At 38.5% G+C, this 27,462-nt stretch overlaps 1 protein-coding gene across 2 annotated transcripts in view; it reads right to left on the reverse strand.

The window, feature by feature from the left end:
• Positions 1-27,462, reverse strand: part of PTPRR (protein tyrosine phosphatase receptor type R) — a 153,926-nt gene that overhangs the window by 121,400 nt on the left and 5,064 nt on the right. For both annotated transcript variants that reach the window (XM_075746738.1, XM_075746730.1), the window contains exon 2: positions 18,616-18,920. In XM_075746738.1, the coding sequence (XP_075602853.1) occupies positions 18,616-18,920 (305 nt within the window). The remainder of the gene's footprint in view (positions 1-18,615; positions 18,921-27,462) is intronic.

Here is a 27,462-nt window from a genome sequence, read left to right on the forward strand (position 1 = left end):
CAAAAAGTCAAAAGAAAACACTTAGCCTTCCATGCAATATGCCATTTTGAAATACATACACATAAATACACATAAATACAAAACATATTTTATGTAACCAATATAACGTGTTAGTTAATATCTTAGTTTACAAAAGGCAAACTCTTAGCACATCCACCAAGATAAGGATGTCTGCTGCTTTCAGAAGTGGTTTTTTTTTCTCCAAATTAGTTAAGAAATTTGCTCTTTCCGACTCCCTTCCTGCCTCCTTTGGCTCCTACTGATTTCCCCTTACTTAATCAAGCTTACAGTGCTTAGACACCAGAAGGTAGTCACCTTATTAAGACAGAATTCCTACTGATGAATCAATCTATGTATCTAGTATGGAAGCTTACATAACTGCTCACCGATTGGGAAAGTCACATGTTTATACTAAAAGACAGAATCACAAACACATTGAAAAACAACAGAAACTATATAATTTGCTTTATCACCATTATCAGAAGGCACTATTAATGGGCAATAAACATTTACCTGGTTTTAATAAGGGGTTTTTTTTTAGGTACCATTTAATTTTTAAAAAAGGCGGAAGACAACAGAAATACCCATAAAGAAATTCATACACAGTCAACAGAAATCTTCAAGGCTATGCATCTTGCAAATCTTTGTAAGTATGATTAAAAAGCAGCAGATTGGTTATAAAACCGTTATTAAAACCAAACATTCTAATCAAGTAATACATTGTGAAACATAGAAACATCTGGAGAGTCACAACTACAATTATAAAATTATAATTCTGCCCACACTTTTAAGTTAACTTATCGGGACTAAATACAGGATGCATTCTTGTGAATACACATTCAGCACCAGCATAATTCCATAAAACAGTACTATTGAGAATAAATAGATGGCTCCTGTTCGAGGTGGGATTTCCACACGTGTATTGCTTAGCAGGTACACAAGATTTCGCTCTGTAAACCTGTAGTTTGTCCACGCTCATTTGTTTGGATTCTTGCAAGAATACTGCAGGCCCAAAGCAACGTCTATGCAACACCTTAGATCAGCTTAGGTATGTCAACACTGCAAGGAGAGCTTGGGTGTGCTGAGTGTCTGTCCCAGGCCCTGCTAACAAAAACGTCGCATGCCCTTCCCACACAGTCCTACCCGAGAAGCCCTCTTTGATTCCTATCATTATTCACCAGCTCCTTGTAGGAAAAAGGAGAGGAAAAAACAACCTAGGGCAGCCATTGGAGCAGTAGGCACGTGGCCTTTCCCAAGAGATGTACCTCTGTACCATAAAGGAGACCACTCCAAGCCGAAGTGCTGCTCCATGCCCATGGGTGCCTGTACCTAAGCATGCTAGCTGTTGGCCATGCTAACCCCTCTGCAGCAACAGGGTAGGAGGCCAGGCAGTCCCCGTGGATAGCTAGGCCTTGACCACGTGCAGTAGATATTGAGTATCTGTCAAGATACTCAATAGCACACAGGTAGGGAAGGTCTGCAGAGCTTACCAGGACTGCACATCTCCTACCTGGGCTATGCCACCGTGGCACTGATGCAGAAAACAACAGGAAGGCTTGGACATGGCTCCTGTGACCAAGTGGCCTGCCACCACTGTTTGCCATCTCTCTCTCCAAGAATAGCCACCAATGTAGACATGCCAGAGTGAAGACCTGGGGTGGGATCTCTCAGTCATGCCAGGGCCTTGCTCACAGCAAGGATTCAGGTGCTCTTCTGGCAGCTTAGTCATCCCATGGAAAAGGAGGACAAGGTGTTCTGCCTGAGTCGTGGCATAACTATAAAGTCAGGTTGTGTCTTCGAATCAGCCACAAAACTTAAAGGCATGGATGTTGGCAGACCTGCCCAGTTCCCACCATGGGTATGGTCAGGTATATGGTTATCTACAGATTTGAGGGCAATAACCTCAGTCCCCACTGAAGAAGAGATACTTCACTGTCCTGCTGTAGCCTCTAAGCAGGCATGGATGGCTGATAGTCAAGCGTTTGGCTGGAGCATGTTGCACGGCAAGCTAAGGGAGCAGTTGACAGAAATGAAAAACCCTGCATGAATGCAGGTACCATGACTAGAGTCTGTTCCAATCACTACCAATGTTTGAAGAAATCTCCACAAAAGCTGCATTTCTTCAACTCACTGGTTCTGTCAGCTCTAGTAACTTAGTGTCTTTTATAGATAGATAGGTAGATGGGAACATATTGACTGGTAATGTTTATATGACTAATTATATTTACATATATAAATTGATATAAATTACAAATACCAGAGATCGATATTTATCATTTCTACCATGCAATGCATGATAGACTTTTTCCCAAGAGAAGCAAAAGCACACAAAACTGAGATGGCAAGCTGAAACTTAACAGTGAATTCCTGTAATTTATTTTCATAACTACAGCTCTCAAACACTATTAATGTAATTGCCATTTATTCATGATCTTATTACACAGTGGTTAACAGAGACTTGGGAAATACATACACTGTGTGTAAATTAACTTTAATAAAAGCAATTAGACAGTTGAATGAATATTCTTCATTACCACCTATGAGTACAGGGACATCTGGTGGATGATATTGTTATTTGATATTTTTCTACATATTTTCACTAGATATTTTCCTTCAAAACTCCACAGAGTAAAATTCAATCTATTCAATGACCTACACTTAAGAAATACTGCATATTTTTATATTTCTAAGTGACCTTTGACATGTACACCTTACAATAAATTACTCTTAAATGGATATTTACTTCAGCTGAGATATAACTTTTCTATTGTCTTTGAGCAGACATTAAATTAGTTTCTTTTAGTCACCACTCATGTGGCAAACGTGAACCTTTTCAAAGTGAAAATATTTTTTTTCTATGACACTTTATCAAAAATAGCAAAATTTAATCTTAGATTTCAAAGTATATTTTGGTCCCAAATTCAAATGGGATTTTCAGAAATCACTTATATCATTTAATTCCAGGTCTGTAAATACATGGCTGTACATGCCTCACAATAATCCCCACAGCACCTGGAATCCAGAAGTCTGTGGAGCACTGCAAAAGCAAGGCAACCCTATACCAACAGCTGGAATATTCTCTAGATGTTTTTTCCTAGCTTAACACAAACAAATAAGCAAATAGGTTTAGAAATAGTCACAGTGAACCACAGCAGTTATTTGCCATGAATAAAATAAATAATAATTAAAAAAACCCAAACCAGACCAAAACATCTGAATAAAACCAGAGTTAGGAACACCTGTTGTACTGTCACAATGTATGGTGAGAAGATGCACAGTACAGTTCAAGAAAATGTCTGCATATCCACAGCATCGTCAGAGATCTGGTAGCAGAAGGGCCCTGGGCAAAAAAAGGGCATGCACAGCAGAGGGGAAGACTATCAAGGGAACTGAAGAGAAGTGTGGGCTAAGAAATACGTAAAAGTGGAGAGGAAAAAGAGATCAGTAAAATGGTTTGAGGCTACAAGACTAAAGGAAGAAGCAGAAGACAAAGGGGAAAAGAAAGACAAAGATGAAGGTGACTAAAAAACAAATGCAAGCCAAGACCCTGGTAGTAGCCTGAGGTGAGGGGTAGCACTGAAGAGATGCAAAAAGGAGGGTAGAGCAAGTAGAGCATGAGAAGAATGAGAAGGTGTGAGAAGGGATGAGTGCACACACAGAAGTGTGCAGAAGACCAATGTGGCACTCCAAGGAGAAAAGCAGAGCTCCACTTCCAGCAGCATGATCAAGGAAGATGAATGTGCTATTTAAAGTATTTTTCTAGGTTCAAATTTATTATGAAAGATTTTGGGTAAGATTAGATATTTGCTCTATCATAGCCTGAAACCCAAACACTTTTTTTTTATTTAAAAAAAGACAAGACAAGGGTTGGATGAAGAAAGGATTAAAGGATTTATACATCCTGCACACAGCAGAGTCAGAGGGGAAGTAGATGAAAGACCAGAATCATCAGGGACTGTTTGAATGGATGGTGAGACAAATGTCTTAAGTGGGGACTACAGACTAGGTATTTTGGGGGCAAGAACTCCATCAAACTTATTACAGGAAAGAAGAAGAACTATAAAAAGGGGTAGAGAATACTGCATTGGTAAGCACTGAATGGTTAGCCAAAACAGAAAAGAATGAAAAAAAAGAAGGATATATGAAAACAGCGGCAGTGTTCTTCTGAATCAATGCTTTTGAATATGTTACGTGCCTGATTAAATGGAGAGAAATACAACTTTTATACTGGGCAAAAGAGTCCTCAACCAGTGAGGACTCTTATTCTTGTAAGTTTCACATCACATCAGTAGTATTAGGTTGTAAATCTCAGTAGAAAATATAAATCAGGAAAGAATGAACAATGCAGAAGAAATGTAGTGCAAGTTTGGCTGAAATAATTGTCTAGTTGACATTATGATTTTAACTAAATGACTCCCGATTATATATGAAGAATTTTTAAAAGTCTTCCATGGATAATAAGTGATCTTTCCAAACAGAGAATAATGGAGTGTGCTAGAGTCACCACACTGAAGTTGTATTCATTCTTTTCCATTTATGTAACCTGTCTGGTCTTGCCTCTGAAAACCAACTTCTGCCTCCCCACTTTACCAGATAAAGCACATGGACTCCATGTGGTCTTATCTCCCTGTACAGAAATACTTGTCTACATTTTTATAGTGTTTCCTTCAACTTTTTTCTCTAGCAAGGATGCAGAAACTCCCTGTTATCTAGGTTGTATGAGGAACTCAGTATAACCTTATCAGGATAATCTGTGTTGAGACTCGTGCCGATAAACTGCCTCCTGATTTTGTACAGGCTGTTAGCAAAAGAACAGCTAAGAACAGCTTCTTTCTCCAGCTTCTGTCCCCAGAATTTCTTCTTAAAACTGTGAGTCTTATACTCCTGAGAAATAATACATTGCTGATATCTCACTAAAGGCCAACTTGCTGAAGACCTGAAGAAGGTTGATTTACTTCATAATAAGCAACAGATCTGTGATTAGAGCTTTATATTGGCTATGGGAGACCTCAGCTCAAGTCCCTGATCTGTATATGCTTCAGAATAAAGAATTACTGCTCTGTCCTCTGTATGCCACATGATTAATTGAATGACTAGACTTCCAGACAAATCTTTTTCCGCCAATACCACAGATTCCACTCAGTCCAAATAATTAGATAAAAACTGATCTGGAAGGGAGAGCAAAGCATTTCAGTGTCTAAAAGAGACTTGGCCTTCTGGAACGCCCATATATTGAAGGCAAGACCAATCATCTCAAGTGTACTGAAAACACCCCTTGCATGAGCCTGTCTCAGCTCTATCCTAAAACGTAAACAAAGACACCAAATAACCTGACTTGGATGATTTAACTAATTTCTTCCATGTGACTCTTGGCTCCTACCAGGATGTGGCAAAAGAGTCACTGGAACCTGAGCGTCCATTGTAGCTCTATGCTTCAAGCTCTGGGATCTTGGCCATTTTCTGACGCATGACTCTCATTTCCTCCTTACGTTGCAATTAAAGTGTCTAAATAGTTCCATTTCATCCCAGTTATTTTTTTTTTTTTAACCTCAAAAATTTACCTTGAAATTTTTTAAAAAGGAACTTTGGTTTTGGGATACCTCTGTCTTGAGTTTTTGACTCAGAAAACTTAATTTCAGTGGTTCTTGATTAGCCTCCTGTACAGCTCAAATGCTACAAGGAATAGGTGATCCATTCTATAACTAATAAGCTGTTGGAGAGCTAGTTGGCAGCTGGTGTATATCCAAGTGAAGGTATTTTTGTATTGCATCAGCCTCAAAGTAATTTTGAAAGAAGTCCATGATTAGAGACAAGGGAAAGAAAAAGAAAGCCAAAGATAGGCAGAGTCAGTCAGCCTCCAGGTAGAATAAGATTTAAGAAAAAAAAGATGTAGCTTATATGTTAAAGTTGACCAGCCAAGAAAATAAATTACTATGTATTGGAGCCAAAGATTATAGTCAATGCCTTCCTATTACAACTGAAGAAACTACGATGGCAGTAACATGGCCAAGAGAGCAAAGATCAATAACAGTAGAGCAATGGATGGAGAGGGTTATAACAACATTAAGACAACAAAGAAAAGCTAGCAGCCTTTGCAAAACTTAGACAACAGTGTTTGGCAAAGGCTGGAATTACTAGGACTGGCAAAATACAAGACATTAATGAGGCCACAGCAATTGAACAGTCCTTTCAAGTGGCAGATATGTATTTCTGAAGTATTTAATTTCTTCAGTGACTGATCAAAAGAGATTAATAATGCCAAAAGCACTGGATTCTTCATTTAAAGTCTCTTACCTTTAATGAAAAGAATTATAGGTCTGTGCTCAGATGAGGACTGGTCAACTAGCAGCCCACGAGTCAAACAGGGCACACAAGGAAATTTTGGCTAGCCCCTAGGAAAGCTTAGAGCTGTGAGCCAAGCCAGTTTTGCAGTCCACTGAAAGATAATGGTAGAAAGCAAAAGTAATTTTGATGTGGACCAAGAGAAAGCACAGCCAACCGTTGAACATACCTGGCTGGCCAGCCAAACAAACTGGTAGCATTACAGGAGAAGAAAGATCAATTACCTGAGAACGAGAGAAAGGGTTTCACTGTGAGTAGGACAGTTGGGAACACCTCAGTCTAGCCTAGAAATACATTCCCTGGCCTAGAAATACAGTCAGTGCACACTTGCCCTTGGATTTCAGTTTAATGGTGCATGAATGTGGAGACACCAAAGCTGCCCTTAAGCAGTGGTAGCTCAGAGTCAGGAGGATACTGTAATGCAGCACTGACATTGATGCTCCTCACATTCTGCAAACATTCCTCGGCACTGGGACTCCAAGGGACTTCTTAGTTAGAAATGGCCAGCTCTGTGCATTAATGCTAGACCTTGGCTAGCAAGCCCTGATAGATGTGAGCTAGCTCTATGCTCAGTACATCTACACCATGATCTTACCATGTTGTATTGTTACATTACATTATCAGGGTTTTTTTCATTATCCACAACATCTCTTAGTCCCTCACTTTGAATAATGGAGAATTAAGTATAAAAACATCCCACTCTAACACTTGGACAAAAATAAATACAATCCCTGAAAATAAGCTGCCAATTTCTACTTTTTCTTAGCATATTTACAGCCACCACAAAGGTGTCCTATTCTTACTGAGTAATATCACTGTCAGACTGAATCTTTTATATTTTTAGAACCAATATTGTAAATCTAGCTATTTGTTAATTTTTTTAAGGTATTTTATTGAAACAACTCTGATCATTTTGATATAGACATGTACCTCTTTGGCAAAGCATACTTGTAGCTTAAGCCTCACATTAATTTCAGCATGTATTTTATGCCCTCATTTTTAAGAGAGTGCTGCAAAATGTTTATTTTGGCCATCCTCTTAATGAGATTAGATTCCAGGAAGGAAACTACTAAAGGTGATAGAGAGATTAAATTAGTATGTTTAAATACAAGAAAAGTGAAAAGAAAAAAAGAAGGTATTTTCTGCAGTGTTCCCTTTTCTCTACTGGCAAGAAGGACTGTGCAAAGAATGAATTGCCTAACACAAGTCCTCTAAATCCCTGAATTTGAAAGATGAAACAAGCTTACTCGCCATTACTATAGGAATAGCCATCTTACTTTTGTTACTCTACTATGCAGCAGTTTGAAGCACTTGGAATTGTTAGGGCAAGATAATACTTAATTCTATGAACACAATAGTATCACATCATATTTGCTGAGCAAATTAAAATAGAACATGAATAATTTTCATTGACCAGAGGAAGACAGTAATTAAAACAGAAAAAAAAAATTACTGAAGTAGCACTGCTCTGCAAGTATTTTTAATGTATCAGGCCCTCAGCCTTCTAAAATTAATTAATACTTTAATGAAAGTTGCCTGTTATCTGACTAACAAATTTAGTTTTTCTAATATCCAGCTACCCTGGCTTTCAATTAAGACTCAAAGAGCCAAGAACTGATGAGAAGGGACATCGTAAATGATTTATAGATGTCCTACTTTTGTGTGTGGTACATTTATTATTCTACTTAATGCATCCATATGGTTTTCTAATTCATTCATTACTGAAAGCCTCACATTACAGTTATTTCATTAAAGTTTATATCCATTTTCAGGCTGATTCTTAGGAAGCACATTTAAAAATTAAAGCTACAATCAAATTTTTGATTTAGTGTACGGATTTCAAATTATCAGTCTATTTAATTATTGTCCTATTATCTATTTCTAGAGGGGTCAGTCATCAGGGGTTTTTTTATTATTATTTTTACAATGTTCCTGATCAACATTCAATAACTTTCTTGCTATTCCATGGTCTAGCTGGTATTTTAAATTTGCAGCTAATGTTTCCTTATTCTCCCAAGTCCAGTCAATAGTCTCTTGTTCCAACCACAAAAGTAGGTATACAGCACATCAGAGAGGTGTTCTTACAGCTAATCATCACCTTCCTTCCTCCCACCCCAGCCATCCTTTAACAGAGTATTTCTACCAGGGTCAATCTAGAAATCCTTAAAACTAAGTTCCTGTCTTAGTAGGCAATGGACAAAGGGGAGAAGTCTTTAACTACTGTACTATAACTATAGTTTAAACAGAAAAGAGTGGAAGAAAGAGAGTAAGTATTTTTAATTTTCAGGTTAATTTCTATTGCCTGTATATGCTTTTACTGTGGCTAATTAGGCAGAGCCCCATTCCTGTAGCCCATGGCACCATTCCAGAGAAAGCCTATGAGAGAGGGTTTGGGGACAGTGTTTGCTTCATGCTTATCTTCCATTATCACTGTTAGACAAGGAATATAATTTCTATGGTGTTTTAGCTTTATTTTCCTCAAGAATGCAAAGACTATTTAAGGTCATTCTTCCACTAACCCAAAACGTTTGTGTTTGAATGGCCTGTCAGCTCAGGTCAGAAGACTGCACTGCTATAGAACTACATGGTACGATACCTGAAATTAAACTGTTGTAAGATGAAATCATTTTTATTACATGAAATTGAAATATCATATCTATTTGTAAAGGTTAGCCTACAGAGCTGTGTTCTTAATTAGACAATACATTCTGTGTTGCACGAAGAAAGCATATCAGCAACAATTTGGCTAACAGTGCAGAAAGATATAAGTGATGCCAGAACACCACAGGACTGTAACAGAAGTGATCCTTATTTCTTTCAGTGTGTTTTCAAAATGAAAACAAGATTACTAGTACAATTAGTACCAGCAAAAAGATAAGCTCTTATTCTAAAAACACCAACAGGAAAATGGGGAAAAAAAAAAGAAATTAAATTCAATCAATGACATTGTGTAAATCAAGCAAAATTTACTTTAGCATATTGTGAACGTAAAAATCTTGATTTATATTGTCATTGATTTCTATGTTACAGTTTATCGCACAATGACCATTCCCAAGGAGAATGCGTAGCCTCAGCCAAATCCATACAAAGCAGACATTCCATTATTACTCTCCAACAGTTAATAAAGGCTGAAATGTAAATCTGTTTCAATTCATGTTTGAATAAACATAGATATAACATGTGCTGTCAACCACTTTCCTACGCTATCCAACACCATTATATTAGCAGTATTGATGTTTAACCACAACGCTTTTCATGATGCTTCTACCATATACTTGATTCAAAGCGCTGTATCCACTAAAAATATTTTCCACCAGTTCATTGTGGTGCAGAGCCAAATAAGAATTAGGTCCATTACAAATTGTCAGTCATGACTTAACCTTCAAAGGAAGGACAGCAAAACATTACTTAAATGCTTTTAGTAACAATAACAAAGACAGGCAAAGACTTTGTACCTCTCTACTTACCTCCTTGGGTTATTCCCCTTTCCATGAACCACTTCGATACTGAGGTGACTGAAAAAACATCATTCAGTTGACAGCTATGCAACCACTTTCAAACTCTAATTTCCTTCTAGCCTGTGCATTTTATTTCAGAATTCAGTATTTTTTTTTGCAAAAGAGATGACGAAGTGTAGTAATACTTGATCTATGAAGCATTTTTAAAAGTGTGTACAAAAGATTACCTTCTGCTCCCTAATAATGTTTTTCTGATTAAAAACATCACTGTGTTTTAAAAATATCACATATTAATGTAGCAATGATATAGAAAAAATATTAATTTTCTTTTTCAAAAGCAATTTTATAAGGCTTAAACATTTAAGGGGTTACATACAGGAATACATTATGAACCACTGATTGAGGAACTTTACAGAAGCTGTCACTTTTCCTAAGAATGATGTCAGAAGTGAAGAACCAAAAGGATTATTCCAGAGGCTGAATTGCCAGATCCAACAAAACATTGACTGATAAGGAAACACATGCTGTCTTGCTGTCTTTTTATCTGAGTGCCCTTTATCTGCCTTTTAAATGTTACTGTAGGGGACTTGGGTTTTCACAAAGATAGCTTTCTCAGGGGGCTGAAAGAATTTTAAAAAAAAAAAAAAAAATAAAAAGTGCTTCTTCAGTCTTTATTCCTGAACATTATCAACACAATGCATAGATTTATTGTGGGAAGTAGTCACTGCTTTGTTTATTGGTGGGTCTCATGATCTCAGTAGGGCCATTTTTTTCATTTATGATCTTGGACATCAAGCACGTGTGATTCCAGTGATGGCACATGGAACTCTGTGTGCCAGGAAACTTTTCCCTTTCCTTTGTCAAATTTAGGCAGTAATAGGTTTTGGCTCACTTGTAAAAGGAAAGGAAAACAGAACATTGATAGTGGTACAGCAATCTCCTGAACTCCTGCTGAAATACAAGCCTGTCCATACTGTTCAGGGTGATGGAGTCAGTGCAGTTCCAGCTGGGAAGGAGTGCAAGGCTACCTCCAAAGCCAAATGCTGAAACACCCAAAGTGCAGTTTGGGCATTGTCATAAAGAAGCAGAACAAAGAACAGGGGTGGAAAATCCACTGTTGCCTAAATCTCTGGGTCTTTTCTCCTGGAATTCAGTACAGCATGGCACAGAAATGTCACAGAAGTCTATTTCAATCAGAGGAATAGATGGGGCCATGTAAGTAATATGGAGGCAGCAGGGTGGGCTTGCTTGTTTGTCTGTGGGTTTTTTCCCTATTTTGGAGACCAAATCAAAACACATACAAGAAATTTGCACTGGGTCAGCCAAAGATCCACATTTCTCTGAATATTTGGTTGGCTGAAACAATGTGTTTTGGGTCAAAAATAATTTCATCTGTGAGCATGAGATAAGTGGTATTCTGTACCCCTTAGCTCAGTGGCTAGATCATGTGAAATGAGAAAGACTCAGGTTTAGTTTTCTCCTCTACCTCCTTTAGAGCAAGGCTTGGAGCCAGGTCTCTCATGTTTGGGTATACAGCCTTTCTCTCACATTTGAGTTCCCCTGCAATTCCAAGATAATCTTGAAAATCCTTAAGCAAAATTGAAGATCTTTGATTTGGCTGCAACTGTGGCTCAATTCAATCTAATTTCATGGAAAATCTCTGCTTTGCCAAAAAAAAAAAAAAAAAAAAAAAAATCAATTAATAAAGAGTTTCCTGGAGGGCAAAAGCCAGTAATCTGGAGAATGGAAAAACATAGGCAGATTCCTTTCTGCTATAAAAAAGTATCTACTTTATCACTGGGACTGGTCAGCTATAGGAACATACAGCAGAAGGAAGAAGTATGGAACAGCTGACATTTAACCTTCTTACGGATGAACTGCACAATGCTAACTGTCAATGAAACCTTACCCTTTAGTTTAAAGACATATAATATGATGGCACCTGAAATCCAGTTTTCATTTAAACTGTGCGGCTTACAAAGAAAATGAAATGACTTCAAGAAACATCTTTCCTTCACTAAAAAATGCAGGCAAAGAAAAGCTTGGTGACCAAAAACGATCTGGGCAATTTGTGAACGATATGACTAGCTTTTGTGCAAGTTTAGCATCCCACTGAACGTTACAGAAAATAACCCCAAAGCTGCCAGCAGTAAGCTAAGCAATTAAAGCACTGGGTTGCTGAAGATCCCATTAACTTTCTTTTAACATTCAGATTAACATTCTTTTAACAGTCAGATGCAAAAAAAAGTGCCTTAAGGAGGTTTTAGTGCATGTTACAACCTAATGCAATCTTTCCTGTTTTCCACAGACTGACAGCAAACACAATACTATGATAATGGTTCAGCATGCAATTATCCCTGCTGAAGTGCACAGAAGGAAGCAGAAAGCAAATGAGGCCAACTAATGCAGATCCTCTAGATTTCCTTGTGCAAATAAAATCCAGAATGACAGAGCTGCAGGCTACTAGGTCTATTTGCAAGGCTTGCTGCAGATATGTTATGCCTAGTATAATTAATTAAGAAAGGCTAAGATAATGGTGAGCATCAATCTCTTATTAGAAGGTGAACTTGAGTCTGGCAGACAAATATTGTGAAGACCTGGTGTTCAGGGTCATGATGTAAAGTGTAAAGGGACACAACAGTGATTATAACAATCACACTACAGGTACTGACTGATATTGCCCACTGTTGTAATGTGTGACTAACGTTTAGAGCTTGTTAGCAATCCAGCACTGTAATTATAATAAAGTCTTAAAATTTCACTGTCTGTCAGCACCGCACTTGTCCTCTGTTGGTCCAAGCATCAGACAAACGCATGACCCGGAACTGGAGAGGGACACAGTTGATACCTTACTGGATTTCAAGATCTTACTCCTGTGAAGGCTCCTTTGAGAAGTCCCTGCAGAGGCGTGATTTTTTATTTGTGCCCCCTTGAGCTGGCCCAGTCCCAATCTCTCAGGCTGGCAATAACTGATTGTAAGTGACAAAAAAGTGACATCTGACTTTTTGTTACATTTCGTAGACAGTTAGCTTGGCTGTTTGTCCCAGCACTGGTTGACCTGCCAATTTATAAACTACTTGTTCTCCTCACTCATAACATATTTTTTGCCTTATTGTCACACCACTTTGTAGCTTAATATACTTTAAAAAATATTTTGATCACCTCTTCACAAGGCCTACCTGAACCTGGGGTCTGAGCCTTGAGTCTGTCAGACTCCAACACCAAAGGCCATTTACCTTCTGGTATGCAGAAAGACCACATGCAGCTTGGTGCTGTGACTCAGAGGGCTCTCTGTATCCTACTGCTCTCATTCAGTAAAACTCTATGACTTCACCTTGAAAAAGAGAGCATCTTATATTACCAAAATACCAGTGAGAAGAAATATGTATTTTCCATTTAAAGAAAAGCAAACTCCACATTGTTCCATTTTTATGAAGAGAAAAGAAAACCATATTAAATGTCTCCAGAAAACCATGCCTATAAGGAATAAATTTTTCTGACTGAAAATGTTTGGAAGGATCAAGCTCTCCTCATACGGCTCTTCCTACAGCACTCCAACAAAGCCAGTCAGTAGATGCAATTTCAATGTTCAAAAGAAAGGATATTTTATAGTCTGGTTCCCTTTGGCTGATCTTTAAAAGGAAGAAGCAAGTCTTGCATAAAAGAGAAGTCTTGAGTGGATACATGAAGGAGGAGAAAGTAGGACATCCTGTGTGTTACTAGAGGAACTTAGAGTGGACATTCCATGTGGAAGCCATGGCTTCACAGAAAGTACAAAGAATTAGGAAAAAAAAAAAGACTTTTCCAGCAGAAAAAAAAATGGTGGGAATAATGAAATAAAATACATGAACAAAGAAAGTAGATGAGTTCTGGGCCCTGACACTGGTAATTAAACCTGATGCATCAGGAAATGGGGAACTGATGGAGGAATAAACTTATACATGTAATACCATGTCAGTAAGCAAACAAGAGATGCATCTTCTCTGAGTATGTAGTATGAGCAAACTTAGACAAGAGGATATAGCAGTACTGTGGGAAGAATGTAACGTAAGTGTAAAAGCAATTCTGTTGTGGTTTCACAGCCTCATGGATTTCAGCTACCCAAAGCCACCCAGAAGCAGCATACCTACTTGAACTGTGCCGAGATTTGGAAAGCATTTCCACATCATTTCAATATAAAATGTGTTGTTTAAGCTGGGCTCAGCTCCAGATTAAGATGGCACTAAATGTACATGTCTGCGTGCCTGTATGAATATATAAAAATATGTAAGTAGTCAGTGTGCAGTTGGTGCTTACGCACCCACTATCATCAATAGAAATCTTGTCACTAGACCCATTTGGGCTTAGGGAGATACTCAGTTCACGCTGAAGTAGACATCAAGACTATGTTCTATTGATAAATTAAATGTGTCTGGTACTGTTCTCAGGCAGTGAGAAAACTGATGTGGAAATGGCCCGTGTCAGTACTAATCTCCAGAGCAGGATGACCGCATGCACTCTGACTACTGGATATGGTCCCTGACCTACATTAACTCCCTAATCATCCAGAAATCATTTAAAAAAGTGCTAGATAGCTTAATAGACTACCATTAGGCTAGCTTTCTACTACCTGTACTGAAGCTTGAATACCTAGTTCACATGTGGATATCTACTTATAGATACATACATTCATGTGCTTTACTCTTCCACTGAATCCTCTCTCAAAGCACCTGCATCTGAAGCTCTTCTTTGTGCTCTTCAGTGTGCTCGAAGGTAGATGATTCAGTCATTGGTGACAACATATATGTAATGGTATGGCAGAGCAATAGCTCTGAGGCATTCCGCCTTACACAAAATGCCATGGAAAAGGCAAAGAGAAGCTCTGTGTGGCTCTATGTGAATCTTATGTCCTACTGACATTAGCTGAGAGAAATTCTAATTAAATCAACTCAATTCAGTAACACTCATGTAAACCAAACAAAACTGAATAGATGCACAGAATTTTAGGCTACTGTGACCTTTCTAGGCTCGGTGACCTTTCTAAGCAACGGAAACAGAGACAGATTTTTCACATTAATATAAGGTCTATAGTAGTAACAAGTTGTGAAAGGGAAAATCTTGATATATTGAGCAAGGATATTACCTTTACATTTCTGAAACACTTCAGAGGATACAAGTGAAAAAAGCATCTGAGGAGCTTGGTCCAATCTTAGTACAACACTCCTGTGTGCCTGAGAGAGACTTTGGACAGACCAAACTATATCAGGTTACAAAGGACGATGCTTTAGCACCTCCATGAGGTGATACTTTAGACCTAGCCTGAGCTGTAAGCTTCACAAGTTCTGCTTTTCTCTCAACTTCAGCCCTAACTATATATATGTATGTATGTACATCTGTTTTTTTTAACAAGTGTGTGAGACAGCAACATTTTTAATCATGAGTGGTTATCCACAGACTATTTCTACTTTCCATGTAGTGCCTTGACCTTGGTGGTGCTCGCATTCAGTATTGGAAAGACTTGGAATAAATATGAATAAACATTTGGAGAATTTGTTCATTTCACTACTAACTCTTTAATATGTTTGATGAGTATATAGTTTCTGAGATCTAAAATAAACCCATACAAATAGAAAACTCTCCCATATTACCAAAAAATTATGTAATTCCATATGTTAACAAAGCAATTTTCATATGAGTTGGTCTCACATCATTCAGAGAGACAGCGAAACAGAACATATGGTTAAGCACTAAGGCATTTACAGAACAGTCAAAATGCTTCAAGCTCTGGATTGTCCTCACTTACCTCAACAAACAACGGGCACTGAACACACACAAACAAAAGACAGGAACTTAATACTGGGAAATGTGATAGAAAGCCTTCAGTTACATAAAACTCACTCCCAGAAAATAAATCTCTCCTCTTCGTCCCTTAGGCAAACAAGCCCTACAATCTCCCCAGGTTCAGTAAAATTACTTCTTAACATGCGTTCTTTATTGACAGAGTCACAAAACATCACTTTTTGACATAATACCTGCAGAATTCTTGGCTTCATAGCACTCTGCTGTGCATTGGCAACATTTTGCTTGTCAGATGGTCTAGTCCTTAGCACAAAATATAACCTTGTAATAGTTCTACATTAAGCATCCATTCACCCTACCTTTCCACCTCGGTCATGAAGAAAATGGACTTCTAGTCACTGAAATTAGATTGAATTCAGTTTCGTCCCCTCTGCAGAGCCACAACAGCGTTGATTTATTTTAAAAAATAACCCCCGTTGCTGGCTCTCATACTAAATCACAATGTGCACTAGTCATGTAACTGGATTACAGGAAGCATTAACACTAGCAATTGCTCTTTCAAGTTGAGCAACCAACAGCATTGCTAAAGGCTGGAACAAAAAGGGTCAGCCAGGGCAAAACAACAAATGCTGCCGCTTGCCCTATATGATAAAAACCAAAAAGCAGCAACAAGCAGTAAGTGCTAGAGCGATATACATGTATTCAAACCAAAACAGACTCTCTTGGCAATGACATTAACATTAAAATCTACTTAAGGTGAAATTCAAGAGGGAGAAACGAAAGGTTGAAGCGCAGAGACCTGGAAGGAGCACGGCTGCGCTTGGATTACAGCAACCACCCTGCTGTGGGACAGCTGCCCTTTGGCGGAAGACACCTTCAAAATTTCTTACGGTGGGACTAGTCCAGTGAGATGTCTGATGCTCAGCACTTCAGCTTTAAAGCATATGCTTCCCCAAAGGCTTTCTTCTGAAAGGATGACATTAAAACCAAACCAAGAACACTGTCCTTCAACACATCCAGAGATAGCTGAAGATCCCAAGCAACAAACAGCTTTCATGTCATGATTAGTTCATGCTGTTATGCCCCCCCTTAAAGCACATATGGTTCTCAGCCAGAACAGAAGGCTTCAGAGCAGCAGCTCCATCCTAGAAATGCAGTAGCAAAGCTTTAGACTGAGGTCACTTAATGAGAACTTAATGTAGATTTAATAGATCTTTTTTTATGTGACTGCCAATTGAAAATCTGCCTCATTTAGCTTTTAATGCAGGCACAGAGCCAGTCAGATAAAATCAGGGTAGCCCCAGAATATCTTGTAGGATTCTTCCATTGCAAGTTGAGGACTGTGGGTCTCCAAAAGCTCTACTAAAATAACAGGCCATAGGTAATAGCATCATTTAATGAAAAAATGAGGGACCATGCATATTTAGAGTTCCTTATACTAACAGAAAAGTTTCACCTTCACAGGAGGAGAAATAATGCTTGCTATGGAAAAAAAGAGAGCAGGTACCTTTAATAAGGAGTTGGCCCTGCTGGCTTAGGCTAGCTTGGGGCATAGATGTATCCAGCTTGCTTGGCATTTCCTCCTCCTGATCAGTACCATTCAGTATTGGGACTCTGTGTAGAGTTGGCATGTCCCCAGTGAAGCAAGGCTGTCAGTACCTTATTTTTCTCTGATATGGACACTTACATACGATTGAATCTAGCCCACTGACTATGCTAGCTATCTAATCTCAAATTAGAAGGTCTTGTTCATGTAGGATGCAAGAAGTCCAGAGCACAGCTTTTTGAGCCTGGTTCTGTGATAGTATTTTTTAACTGTTAAAACTTTAATGCTAGGCTAATAAAATTGCTACCCATGTTTTTTTGATTTTTCTTTTCTGTGTCACTAGACTTCATTGCATTTGGTGCATTCATGAGGACAGATCTCTAGAGGTACCAACATGCGAGGAACTCATACGCAACTCTGAAACACTTTGTATGCTTACATGCTCTAGTGTTGTATGGTCTATCTTCCTTCCTTGTTTGTAAAGGCCATTCTTTTTTAATCTAGCATCTTCTGTGCAGAGTAATTTACAGAATTAGGCAAATAGCTGCTGATTGTAATTAGTCACATTGTTTCAGTTTAATCTTTATTAGTTCACTCTAATGAGTGCTTGAGCCATTATGAATGGTTGTTCTTCCCTCCAGGAAGAAGGATGAGCCCAATGCTCTTCTCCATAATCAAGCGGGGCTACCTATGCACCCTGGTGAGGCAGAGCAGTGTCTGTGCAGAACATGTACAGACTGCGCTGTGCATTCCACAGAGGACAGCTCTACTGACAGTATGCTGCTCCACTGGCATGCAGGGTCAGCATGCAGCAGGGTGGCATCAGTATATGATTCCACTGACATGCCCTCCACTGCAGGAGAGAGCACTGACGTCACTTTTCTGAGAACGGGATAGATCACACGCATAGTTAACTGAAAGAGGAGTGTCCCAGACTATATCTCCCAGAAGAAGCACATATGGATTACACCAACAAAAACGTAGTTCTTATTCTTTGCAAAAACCAGGCTTGTTTTCAAACAGCTACATAAGCATAATGGAGGATTCACTGGAGAAATAGAAGTCAATGAATCCTTTGCATGAGCCTTTTAAAATCTCCCTGCCTCTGTTGAATTGCTCCCTAAAGTACATTTTCTTGTGCCCTACACAGAACAAGTTTAAAATCCATCCAGCAAAAGCAGTGCAAATACCAATCAAGACAAGAGGATTAAAGGCATTTGAGGCAAAGGTAAGTTCTTTACCTACAGAGAGGCTATATTCTGCACTGGTTCATCAGATTGCTTGTTGATCACAATGAGGCTATATGAATGCAAGTTCTACTAAAGTGAAGAGCTTCAAGATGCGTGGTCATTATTTAGATTTAGATGATTAGCGAGGCAGTGGAACATGAACTTTGGATACCCCACATTACTGTCTATGTCTATATTTATCTATAGGCATATTTATTCACAAAACAACTCCAGAACTCAGAAAAAAAAAAAAGGCACTTACCACAACAATCACATTTGTTGCAGGAATAGGAAGATTTTCTACTTCCAGATCTTGACCAGTCATAGCTAACAGATTGAGGGATGGGTCATAGGCAGGTCTGGGCAAGGTTGATTTAACAATTATCGCAGGGTGCAGCTTGCTTATTTTGGTGTGGGAAGAAGAATGGAAATTTTGTTTGGAATTCTTATAACTGTCTGTATCCAGACTTTTCTCCAGACTCTGCACATGGTGATAAATAAACACAGGTTTCCCACTCTTTCGCTGATGAATTGCCAAAAAGTGGTCATTGTCTCCAGAAAAGCAGCCTGCAGAAAGAGAAGAATAAGTTTAGAATGCCTCTCTTAGATATTCTGTAGACAGTGCTGGAAATCTGATGAGATCTTTGGGTTCTACAAGATTTGGAAAGAATATTTGTGCAATACAAGAATTCCCTTAAAATTCCACAATGCAATTTCTATAGCAACAGCCTAACAACACTAGAGAGAGTCTACTATGTAGCTGAAGTCTATGATATCCTTAAACTAATTTTTACAGTGATTTTTAAAATGTTATTTATACTTCCCGTCAGGGTTTCATTTCAAAAATTATGTGCAAGAGCAGAGCACATGCTAAGCCAAGTTCAACTTTTGTATCAGCATCAACTCCAGAAGAAAAAAACATAGGCAGTCCACTTTCTGATTTATTTAATCAACCAGTAATACTAAAAATGAGAATTGCTGTGATCATCTTTTATATAAGGGGACTTGAGGAGAAAAGGCCAAGAACGAGATCCAAAAATCAGACTTAAACATGTTGGAAAGAAAAGAAAGGCAAAGCTCAGATGCCTGAGTCTATAATCACAATTCTGCATTCCCTGTTCAGATGTCATTAACTGCTTAGATCAGGAGGCCTTATATCCCTTGTGCCAACTCCTGTTGTGACCCAGCCTACAGCCAGCCAGTGAAGCACCTGGCTCTCTGTAGAGGAGTTATTGGTGTGTGGATTTAGCCATACCTTGCATACCTTAGTGTTGGGCACAAAAACTCTTTTAGATTACATGTTTTTAATAAGCTGTATATTAGTAAAAAATAAGTTTTCCTTTGATAGTCAAAATATTCCCTAATGATGCCAGAACTGAAGTTTAATTTTTTTCTTTTTTTTTAAAATGGATGAAACCTAGTGAATCTTCACTTCCCTTGTGAAGAACAGAACAGCTCCAACAGCCCAATTCAGCTCCCAGTCTGGAAGTCAGGCTGTCCCTCTGAGCAGAAAAATAGGCAAGGATCAGGTCCTTTATAGATAAAAAGTAACCAAAGCTGTATTAGTGACCTCCTGGAAGAGTGCTCTAAGAAAACCACTGTGGTACAAAAGGGACTTTGTGTTCTAAGAGAAGTGAACCCGGAGAGCTTGCTCTGATCAGCCTGGAATTTCCTTTTCAGAAGCTGATGGAGTTAATGGCAATGTTGCGTTTGTACACCGATTTTTAGTTTAAAAAAAATAAAAATAAAAAATCAATGTTATTGTAATTCTCATAATAAGCCGTGAAGAACAGCTCAGAATCAATATGTTTCAACTCAGATTGAACAAGAAATTATTTTGTTCTATTCAGACTGATTTTTGCCTCTGATTTTTTTGCTTCTGTAAGCAAATCACAATAATCAGTCATTTGCACAGCTCTACCCAGTGCCCTTAGGAGATTTCAGTGTAGGTAATTACATTCTGTTGACCTAATTTCCTCATGAAATTTTGGTTAGGAAAATCGAGGACAATACCTTATCTGTGCTATAGTATTGCTATGCATCATTGGGAAATGCATTCTCTGCCAAAAGCAGGTCCATGTCAGTAGGCAGTGAAGCAATTCATAACATACATGAGCAGAAAATCAATAGGAAGAAGACAGAACACAGAATCCTACATTTTGCAGTACACTTAGAGACCCTCCTAGTATAAAGTACAATGCTAAACCTAAGGCTACTCTTTTAAATGGTAAAACCAAACACTGACAATTTCTGAGATGACCACTGAGGTCACATGTGTACAGCTGTTGATTGGGAAAATGACTGAGAGCAGGTGGAAAAAAAAGAGAAACTGCAGAGTATAGTCTGAAAGATAGCTGAATTTAAAAGCTTGTTAAGCTTGCTGGGATCTCATTAAGCTTTGTGGGAGTTGGCTTCATTGATAAAATCCTGAGGGCTGGTCTTACCTAGCAATTGAGAGAGCTCTGTGAAGGGCAAAATAAAAACAAGGAAACATCAGCACTTCTCATAGTCACCTACTTCTCATAGTCACCTCTTTGTTGAATTTATTTTCATGTCTCCTTCACAGACAACCATTATTCCAAAACTGGTGTCTGTGGTTCCTCTTTGCTTCCTTCATTCCTACTCCTTGGTGTCTGAGGGAACCAAAACCACAGTGGTTCTCCTGGAATTCTTTATATTGCATTTCCTACCCTTTTCAATATTCCAAATTCCCCTTTTATTTAATTTATTTTTACTGAAAGAAATAGAAAAAAATAATATAAATAAGTATTGGCCCAAATTCTTCAGTGAATAATATTATGGTAAATCCCAAGTATGATTTCAGAGTTAATCCTGACTGAATCCAGAGTAACACAGGAAAACCTGAATGGTTGTCTTATTTTTTTGATAAAACAATAGTTAAAGGAACTCCCTAAAAGGCTTGCCTGCTCATGAATCTCAGTACTTTTTAACAGCAGTATCACCATTTCCCACTAAATCCCAGCAGGCTCGCTTCCATTAGAAAGCTAAAAATCACATCAGTAACACCGGTCCCTGCAGCAGATTCAATACATGATCCATTGCAGCAGATCTTTCAAGATGGACAACAAAATGTACTTTGGTAATGGCCCATCCTGTAGAAATGGGAAATTAACAAGTCTAATTATACAACATACTCTTTGCACTCACACAAATCTATTTTTACCAGCTGACAGCGCAGAAGTTCAAATTACTAGGCTGAACTTGGTTTTCTGAGAAGTCCATGTAGCCCCAGTAGCTTAAGTAGGTTACATGCATTTACAGTGCCCCACCTGCAAAACATCACTGATTTTAGTAGGCGGTGGATAAGGCCCTAACCAAGATCAGCCTTTGGCTCCCAGACTGCTATGGACGCCTCAGGTGACCCTAACAAGTGGGCCACTCTTGATATTGCAGGGGAACCTAAAGTTTCCTCTTAATCTGATGAAAGGGGAACATATTCCTTCTTCACCCCTCAAGCTTCAGATCTGAACACAAGCAGTATGTACCAGAGACACTCGGAGAAGTCAGTCATTAAAAACACCAGCACTTCTGCTACACTTCACCTTTAAATATTGCCAGTCTCCAACCCTTAGAGAGAGAAGACTGGGATTCCCATATTAAGTTCTGTACCTATACAGAAAAAGCAAGTACTCCTTTGTGGTCCCTGGGGAAACCATCAGAAGCTAAGAAGAACTGATGTATGACAGTAAAAAGTAAATTTGGTGTCTTTCAGCTTCCGATATCCCAACACACATGGAAATTCAGAAAATGGGGCTTAGGACAAGGCTTAAATACCTAGAGGTATCTCTTCTATAAGCTTAGTAAACTTGATCTTAATGTGAATTTTTGTATTCTGCCTACACTACCCTGTTTGAACTCTGCTTCAGAATGTAGACTTATTCATGGCTGACTTGTAGTATTCACTCAGTGCTGATAACGCCCTTTTCACTAAAATAATTTCATTCCTTCTTCTAAAATTCCCTCCCCTCAAAGAGAATTTTACAAAGAATTATTTACAAAGAATTACAGTTTATTCTGCCTTGGCATTGAGGAGAACAAACTAGATGTTCATAGTGTGATTCCATGCTCTTTCTTCTAATCAAAAAGATACTGAATCTTCACTTATTTCTCAGCTAAGTATAGCTATTTTTATGTTCATGGAAAATTTTATTTCATTATTTGTTCCAAAATGAACAATAATCAGTGGCTACTTTGCAACTCATATCAGAACTTCTCAGCAGCAGGTTTGTATGTACCTTTGCTCCTGGAAGACAACATACCCTTCCTTCATCTAGATCATCTCATGTAATAACCATTCCTATTCCCTTTAGTAACATACGCTGCACTGTGACTTTAGAGTGGTATGATTTGTTGATTCTTTCTTCCACTTCTTCTGTCTGCACAATGTCGTGATTGGTCACCATTCTTTTTCTTAGGGTCTGGCTCCTGATGAATATTGCTACTTCTTCCTCTGTTCTTTCCTACTGATTGACTTTTCTTTCTTCCTTGCAACTCCTCACATACTGATGCTGCTTCTCCTTAGATTTGTTTTTTAACAAGAAAGTCCATCTTGATCTTGTTTCCATGTTCTTCCACTGTAACTCTTTAATTTATCTTCTCCTGTACAACACTTCCTTCTTCAAAATCTCAGATTATCTTTAGTTGCATTTCCAATCCCTGGAGCTTTACTTCTAGAACCTTTACCAACTGAAACACTTCATCTATTAATAAAGTGCAACAAGAAGCTCCACAGTGATGTAGAATGCATACTTTCTACATCTTGAGCATCTTCACTGCTTGCACTAATTTCAGTATTTCCACCATTGCCACTAGTTGCCATCTTTGTCTTCATCATCCTTCCTGGAGAGGAAAATTGGGAAAATCCCTACAAAATTCCCTGTTCTGCTGGTTCTAGCAGTTCTGCTTGCTGGTTCCAACTATGTGTTCACTTGATTTTTCTTAGTTGTCTGCAGAAACATAGAAGATTCTTTCCTGAATTAAAAAGAAAAAAATATCCAATCTACATAAAAATGATGGATAACAGGTCAGTAGAAGTCCATGTGAAATACCCATATCAACCCAGTATATGGGAAGCACAAAAGTTTCTTATGATAATAGGTGGGTAAATCACAATAGCACACATTGTTAAGCTTGTCTTTTACACTACAAATGTGTATTACATATGCAGAAATGAAAGCCTGTAATAAATAGTAAATCTGATGTAAAAGATGTTGTGGGCACTTTTGACTGTCCCAGGTGGCCTCTGCTTAATAGAGAAATCCCAAGATTTCTCTAGACTGTCTCGACTCCCTGAATAGTCTCAGACAGTTGACATTTTATTTGAAAGAAAATTGTTAGACTCTCAATTGCCAAATACCTTCAGTTTCTCTAAAATAGACAGATAAGAAGCTTCAAGATAGTCAAGATCCATTAATAAGCCAGTAACACAGTAGCACAGTTTTCTCTTTTTAAAACATAAAAATATCACAGCTTTACAGATTTTTTTTATCTCACAACCTCTAGACCCAGAAACCAGAACTTTGTTCAACTGGAAAAGGAGAGTCCCAGTGGGATATAACATTCTTTTGTAAACCTGATAGGGCGAAGATAATGGTGTCTTAAGTCTTGATGTGTGTCTGGAAAAACAATTTGAGGTCCTTGTCTCAAGTCTTATTATTTGTTTTAATCTGAACAAATTAGATTCATAACGAGGTATGTTCCTGAACATTCTCATTTTCTGTAATGAGAGGTATAGTTTGTAAAGTAGTACAACCACCCCAAATCCATTGACAGAACTGCTGCGGTACACCTGATTAGTAAGTAAAATGCACAGGTGAATATAGACACATAGTGCATATGTTTTAAAACTCACGCTTAGTACTATAACTAGCACTATATTACCACTGAAGTCTCTTTATAGTTACAGATATCTTGGTATATTACACAGCTTGAGATTTTCATGCTAAGAAGCTGGAAATTGGAGGAAAAAAAGGCAGAAAACATAGAGTCATTTTACAAGGGAAAAACATGCTGAAACTTGACTGGTTTCAAAGATAAATTTAAGTCAAATGTAATTTGAGTACAGTATTTAATGCTGTTGCTAAGTAATTTCTCATTTTCAGTAAAAAGACTTACAAAACTTTGGTAATTAAATTTTGTACCCTGAGCTCCACATGCTTTTTTCTCTTTCTGTTTAGCTCACTGTTCTGAAAGATGCTCTTTGTCCCATATAACCTTTCTTCACACCCTATAAACCTGCCTCAGACATCGGACGGGCTTGGTCTTTAACACCTCTTGCACAATGGTTCATCTTTTCTTGAACAGCCACCCAGAGTCACTGAGAGAGGCAGGTCAATGTACTTATGCAGACCATTGATCAATCCTCTCCAATAATGCCAATGTTCCTACAGCTAGGAGATTCATTGCCTGTCTCTTTTTAGTCCATTGAGATGGATATGGTCTCACACCCTGCAGAGCAGAGTTTGCAGTTCTCTTTGGCCTGTATAAGGGCCAAGTAGATATTGGCCAAGTGAAAGGGCAGGAAAAAAAATCTCTTAGCATCTGTGCTAAAATGCTTAATATTATGCTAGTCATTTATGATCATGGCTCTAACTCTCAGGAGTCCTGATGACAAAGATACTAAGGGAAATGCTAACTACTGGGTAATTTCTAGACATGGGATAACCGTTATTATAGGTTTAAAAGATTTGTGTCTTCTCTGGGCTGTGAAGGTTGTCCATTCTGGTGCAGGCAATGGGATCATCCTTTGGCTGTGACTTTAAAAGATACAGAAGTCTACTGCTTTATCATCTCTGTTTCATCTATCTTACCGGGAAAAAAAAATCAAAACGTATCTGGTGGGAAATAAAAATGTTTTAAGTGATGCTGAAAGCACAAATGAAAACAAAAGCTGTCTGGAGGCAATATGCCTTGCATCTGTACTGTCTAGTTAACAGTACGTCTTACTGCCAGCAAAGTAGTACATCAATCAAATCTAAATCTCATTAGGATAGGCTACGCAGCTTTAGCCAAACACAAATTACTGTTCAACTTTAGCAAGGTGGATGAAGAATTATCAGCAATAAAAAGCAGTTAAAGAGTGGAAAAAATATGACTTCACTATTAGCTGGACAACAGAACGTACTTTTAAAAGGTCAGGCAAACCTGAAAAGGAAAAAAATATGAATCCACTTGCTGGTTTAATAGCAACACATTGGAAGTTTTGGAACTGACCTGGGAAAATACTTTCCCACATATAAACAGTCCTTGTAGCAGAGGGACTTGCAGGCTGTGACTGTTTCCATTGTTTAGAGAGTAATGCCAAAACCCAAAGCCTGATCAGATCCTTCCTTCACACTGCAGCTTCCTCTTAAGACAAAACCTTTTAGAGCAATACAAATGAAGCCATTCCCTATCCAAAGCAGGCTGCTAGACCTAATCATCTTTCACTGGGCATGCTCCTGCACAGCTTCTCACAGTCTCCTGCAGCCAGAAGAAGTTTCTCAGATCTATTACATTCAAATTCTTGTTCATGAGCAAAGAGGAAGCATACCTTATACATGGAAGTAAAGCTGAGAGTTTATTGTTAGCATAATGACAATCTTAATGTAATTCAAGAAGCATCGTTAGTCTAAATCTAATTTTTATAGAAAAACAATAATAATATAGAAGAAGTTACAATAATAACAATAATACAACTAAAATTGTCTGTCCCTTTCCCTGTTGATACGCTCACCCTTCCACTGCTTCTCTAGGTGCTATGGTCCATGGTTTCACACTGGTGTTGGCAATTGGGGGATGTTACGAGGAGCTGTCAGCATCTGGAGTCCTTTGCCAGGAGGAATCTGATCTTCATGCTGTTGGATTCTTCCTCTCTTCTTCCTTCGTCTTTGGGCCACATATGTATTTGTTTGCTAACATGCATTTACACATTTCTCTTTCTTCATTTGGTCTGCAGCTCCAGGTTACATCTGAGTTTACTATAAATGGTGCCATGCACATATGGCAGATACTGTTTCTTTGTTCTCTTTGTTAACCCCTAAAAGTTTTCTCAAGCTGCAGGTCTGCATTTTTACCTATTACTGAGCTGTTTATAGCATGAGGTCTTCAGTGCCACGCCTGTGCCCCAGCTCTTATCATCCCACACCTTCACTCCTCTACACCGCGTCCCGTGCCTCCACTCTCAGTGCCTCTGCTGTTCTACCAGACCTGTGTTACTGCTACCTGTATAAAACTAGAGTTGCACCACCCAAAGACAAACAAGAGTAAAACAGATATAGATGCTTGGTCAGTTAGAGAAACTGCTGTCAGAAGTAAAATAGGCAGGCCAAGGAAAGTTCAGGTAGAGCAGGCCTGACAAGCCCCAGTCATGAGGCCTTGCAAACTCGCTACAAATCTTGTGGCTTTGCTATTAGCAAAAGCAACATCATATCGCAGGTCTACAAGGTCATAGTCCTTCACGGGAAGGGTTCTGTGCTTTCCTAGCTAGGTCCAGTAATCAAAAGGCCAGGCCTTTTGCAGCAGAGGAGCAGTACCCATGACATGTCAAAATTCAGAGCAAGTAACCTACACCAGAGCTAAGCAAGCACAGAACAGGACAATTGTAAAAATTTGGAAAAATATTTTGATTTGCCCTTAAACAAAATGTTCAGAACTTTTGACCAAACAAAAAAATTTAGACAAAATCAATTTGTACAAAATCTGTGTATGTCTGTGTGCAGTTGTATATACAATTCATTTTTCCGTGTGCGTGTGAGAGCAAGCGAGGGCACGTATGCATATGTGAGAGTGCAAAAGCACCCCGAGAAAGAGAGGGAGTATACACAAGAGAGGGAGGAGGAAAGAGCGATGATTGCAAGGAATTTTTTTCCTTTTCTCATAAGCAATCTGCTGAAAATAGAAACAATTCATTTTTGCTGAATTTGTCCTTTTCAGTAGGAAAAAAAAAATGTTCTGGCCAAAAATATCCCCAGCTACGGTGAATTTGAATTAAGCACATGAGTGGTATCTTTTTCAAAAAGGCACTTTACATCTCGTTTTATGGGCCTGTTGCCTGATATGTCAATAATGTAACTGGACACTACAGACTATTGATTTCACTAGGTCTGCT

Source organism: Balearica regulorum, chromosome 1 (assembly GCF_011004875.1).
Source record: "Balearica regulorum gibbericeps isolate bBalReg1 chromosome 1, bBalReg1.pri, whole genome shotgun sequence".
NCBI lineage: Eukaryota > Metazoa > Chordata > Aves > Gruiformes > Gruidae > Balearica > Balearica regulorum.